Source organism: Ichthyophthirius multifiliis, assembly GCF_000220395.1.
Source record: "Ichthyophthirius multifiliis unplaced genomic scaffold scaff_1120509250515, whole genome shotgun sequence".
NCBI classification, from domain to species: Eukaryota; Ciliophora; class Oligohymenophorea; order Hymenostomatida; genus Ichthyophthirius; species Ichthyophthirius multifiliis.
This window is the reverse complement of record NW_004086675.1, coordinates 1,473-5,722: the sequence shown is the minus strand read 5'-3', so window position 1 is coordinate 5,722 and position 4,250 is coordinate 1,473. Positions and strand designations below refer to the sequence as shown.

The 4,250-nt window shown below is 16.9% G+C and overlaps 2 protein-coding genes across 2 annotated transcripts, besides 8 other annotated features; one reads left to right on the top strand and one right to left on the bottom strand. All coding sequences in view use genetic code 6, as the record gives it.

Moving 5' to 3' along the window:
- Nucleotides 1-136: 136 nt before the first annotated feature.
- Nucleotides 137-843, top strand: IMG5_079260 (structural maintenance of chromosomes smc2, putative; the record flags this gene model as incomplete). Its single annotated transcript, XM_004036464.1, has 4 exons — nucleotides 137-344; nucleotides 393-512; nucleotides 563-633; nucleotides 682-843. 4 exons carry the CDS (start codon nucleotides 137-139, stop codon nucleotides 841-843), a joined length of 561 nt encoding a protein of 186 aa, XP_004036512.1.
- Nucleotides 780-825: a microsatellite.
- Nucleotides 844-922: 79 nt separating the features above from the next.
- Nucleotides 923-973: a microsatellite.
- Nucleotides 933-969: a microsatellite.
- Nucleotides 965-1,004: a microsatellite.
- A 29-nt stretch (nucleotides 1,005-1,033) lies between these two features.
- Nucleotides 1,034-1,078: a microsatellite.
- A 961-nt stretch (nucleotides 1,079-2,039) lies between these two features.
- IMG5_079250 (hypothetical protein) lies at nucleotides 2,040-4,134 on the bottom strand (the record flags this gene model as incomplete). Its single annotated transcript, XM_004036463.1, has 3 exons — nucleotides 2,040-2,677; nucleotides 3,101-3,483; nucleotides 3,593-4,134. 3 exons carry the CDS (start codon nucleotides 4,132-4,134, stop codon nucleotides 2,040-2,042), a joined length of 1,563 nt encoding a protein of 520 aa, XP_004036511.1.
- Nucleotides 3,485-3,528: a microsatellite.
- Nucleotides 3,485-3,529: a microsatellite.
- Nucleotides 3,527-3,564: a microsatellite.
- Nucleotides 4,135-4,250: the final 116 nt, after the last annotated feature.

Below are 4,250 nucleotides of genomic sequence, written 5' to 3'. Positions count from 1 at the left end.
ACATGAATAACAAACAAGATAAAAACAAATAAATTTTAAAGTTGAATCTATGAGTGAAAAAGTAGAAAAAGATTGTCAGTAACTAAACGAGAAAAGAGTTATTTTAGAAAACGATAAAAATCTTCTTTTTAAAAATATGGATGAATTAGATAAAAAGAAAAAAGAAACACTTGAGAAATGCTATCTTTAAGTTAACTAAACATTTGGTTAAATTTTCTCTGATTTATTACCTGGAGCAGCTGCCAGAATCTAACCTTTGGAAGGTTAGGATGTTTCTGAAGGTTTAGAAATAGGGGTTGCATTTAATGGCGTTTGGAAAAACTCCTTAAGTGAACTTTCAGGAGGTTAATTTTTTATATTTGAATTAATATATTTATATTTATAAAAAAAAGGTTAAAGATCACTTATAGCACTTTCATTTGTTTTAGCTTTACTTAAATATAAACCTGCTCCGTTTTATATATTAGACGAAGTCGATTCTGCTTTAGATCTATCACATACAGAAAATATTGGTTTTATATATAAATAATTAAATTAATAAAAAAAATAAAAAATATTAAAGGTCATATGATTGCATAAAGATTCTAAAGTTCTTAATTTTTATTAATTTCTTTAAAAGATGGAATGTATTAAGTAAATTTTTATATTTATGCATAAAATAATAAACAAATATTTATATAGAATGCAAATGTTTTATTCAAAACTTCATTTGTTGATGGCGTATCAAAAGTAGATAGAATTCCATTAAAAAAAAAAATGATTTAAGGAAAAGATAAAAAGAAGAAAATGGAAATTGAAGATAATGAAAATTAAGATAAAGAAAATGTCATTAAATAAAGATGATAAAATTTTAAAAAATAATTATATATTAATAATATATTTTTTTATTTTTATGTAATTAAATTTTAAAAAATATTTTATTTATAAAATTAATAAATAAAAAAATATAAATTTAAAAAATAAAATATATATATATATATATATGTATATATATATATATATATTTTTTTTATATATAATTATGTTATACATATATATTAAATTAATATCTTATATTTATTTAATAACTTATCTTAAAAAAATAAAAATTCATATTTGGATATTTATATATATCAAAAAATAAAAACATAAATTAAATTAATTTTTTACGATATATTTTATTTTGTCATAAACTTTAAATTAATTTTAACATTTTTTTAATTTATTACTTTCATCATTTTTTTATAAGTACTAGATAATTTTAAGATGAATTAATTATTTTAATAAAAATCATTTGATATATATATAAATTATGTCAAGTTTTAAATGTATTCGTATTTTTTAAAATTACTAATTATTTTATAATCATTTTCTTTAGCAGTATTAGTATAATTAAAATTGACTTCATTATCTAAGTAAAAAACAAAAAATTACAATTAATTTTATTTGATATTTTAACTTTTACTATTTCTCAATATTTTTACTTTTTATCAAAATAAGTATGCCTTTTATATAATAAATTTATAATAAAAAACTAAATCTAATATTCGAAATTAAATATTATTAAATTTCTTTTATATTTACTTAAGACTTATATATTTTATTGAAAAATATAATTTAAATATATTACATATAATAAAAATATATATTTATTTATATTGCATTTTTAAATAGTTATATAAATTTCGGCAAAAATAAATAATTTAGTACAGCTTTTTATTAACTAAAAATTAACAAATATACCATTTAATAAATATATATATATATATATTAATATATAAATTTAATTTTACATATAAAAAAAATTAATAACATTTCCTATTTATTTTTAATAAAATACACATAGATTTTAATAAATATTCTTACTATTTTTAATACAAGATCATATATAAATATAATATACTATATACTTTATAAATTCTTACTAATTAATAATATAATAATTGTAAAAAAAAAAAAAAAAAAAAAAATTACTTATATTATAAAGTTTAATAAAATAAAGTTTTATCAAATTGAAAAAAATCAAAGAAATTAGAAATTTACACTATTACAAATATTTTTCAAGCAAAAGACTTTTTCCTTTCAAATTCTTTAATAGCATTAGAAATATTTCTTTTAAGATTTTTATTTTCTTCACTTTCATTTTCAATAAAGTTTTCAAAATCAAAATACTTTGAATATTTTCTTTTAATATTTAAAAAGTATTATTTATTGAATTTATTTTTATCAAGTTAACTAAAACTATAGCTTTTATTTTCTTATTTATTTTTTTCCTAATTTTCGTTTTCATTCTATTTCTAAATCAATGCCTTATTTCCTTCTAAAACATTAAATTTATAATTAGCCTCATAATTAGCCAAATCTTAATATCTTGTATTTTCTTCGAAATATTTATCAATAAATTCTATATTAGACCTTCCTACTCTACTTCTAATTTAAAATAAAACTGCATTTGTGACTTAATTTATTTATGTGTTTGCTTAAATATTTAAAAGCGTACTTTTATTTTAATTACTAGAGCTTAAATTTGGATTCTTTATCAATATACTATGACTTTATTATAAATTTACGCCATTTAATTATGTTTATATTTATGATTATTATTTGCTTAATATAGGAACCAATTCGCTATTTTTCTTTTACAAAATCTATTTTAAACTGCTTAATTCAATTAATGTTTTTGTATCAATATTTAATACTTTTTCGATATTTAATTTTTATTTTTTATTTGATTCTATGATAAAATTTGCTATAAATAAGCCCAATTCTATATTTTCATTTAAATTTTTATCTAAAGTTCTATCCCCTCTTGATAATATAGGCGTTTATAATTCTATTTATAATAATTATTTATTTTATTACTATTATTCTTTATCTTTTTTAGGTATTTTTATTTTTTCCACCCTTTATAAACTTTATCCTTTTTTAGGTACTTTAATAATATTTTATTATTAACTTTCAACTTAAATTTTTGATAATTCTTATAAACTATTAACCTTATTTTCTTTTAATGGTTTAGGAATACTAAAATCATCTTTAATTGGTTATTTGGAACTTTTAACATGAAAAGTTCTTTTTAATCCATTTAATTATACTTTATTGAATTTTCCAACACTTTGACAATATTCTTTATCCAAATCCTATTTTTATTTAAAAATCTAGTTTAAATCTTCATCTATTTCATTTTTTCTAGAATCCAAATCTTAAAATGTAAACAATTCCTTTTCCTCAAATAAAAAATAGTAATTTTTTTCCAATTTATATATTTCAGATAAAAAATTCGCACAAGTCTAATTTATTAACTACATTTTATATTTTTCTCTCAAAATTAATTACTTACTAAGCAATTAATAACGGTTCATTTCTTCTTTTAAGGTTACGAGTTTTAAATATGATTCTTCGTCATTTTGCTTTAAATTTTTTCTTAATTTCATCTTTTCAGGTACTCTTGGTCTAAAAGCTATCCGAGGATCTTTATCATTATAATTTGGTCTTTAATTTATCCTATATATACATATATATATATATATAAATTAATATATATATATAATTTTATTATTATTAATTAATATTTATGTATTTTAAAATTATTTATAATTATCATTGAATTTACCTTAATAAAGGAAAACCATATATGTCTCTAGCCTGTTTCCAATAAATATATATCTTTTCAAGCAAATTTAATGAATATTTATTAATTTCTTCTTATGTGAAATTATCTTTCATATCTATCCATGAAACAACGAAATTCTTTCCTGACTTTAATTCAAATATACCTATTAATTGCTCCAAATATTCTTAAGTTATATTAGTCTTATATTTTTCATTAAAATCTTTTATAAAAATTAAATCATTATCTTTTAATTCATATATCTCATGATAAGGTAAAATATCTTTTCCCATTATTCGAAAAAAACCCGTATTTTTTGTTGATTTTAGTTAAATTATTTGTTATTGTGATTATTAATCTATTTTTTATTACGGTTATTGCTTTTTTTATAATTCTTTTGTAGATGTTGGAATGTGTTCTGGCTATTTTGTGATTATGCCTTAAATATTTTTTTCATTTTCTATTTTTTCGAAATCTTATTAATTATTTATTTAAATAAATTTTTAAGATATATCTATGTCTTTATATAGTCGTTTTATAATCATGTATATTGAATGATTTATTTATTTTCTTTTTTGTAGTTATTGCTAGACTATTTTTTTATATATTATTATTAATAATTTTTTTTAAAAAAAAATAGAAATATAAAAAATCTTTTTTT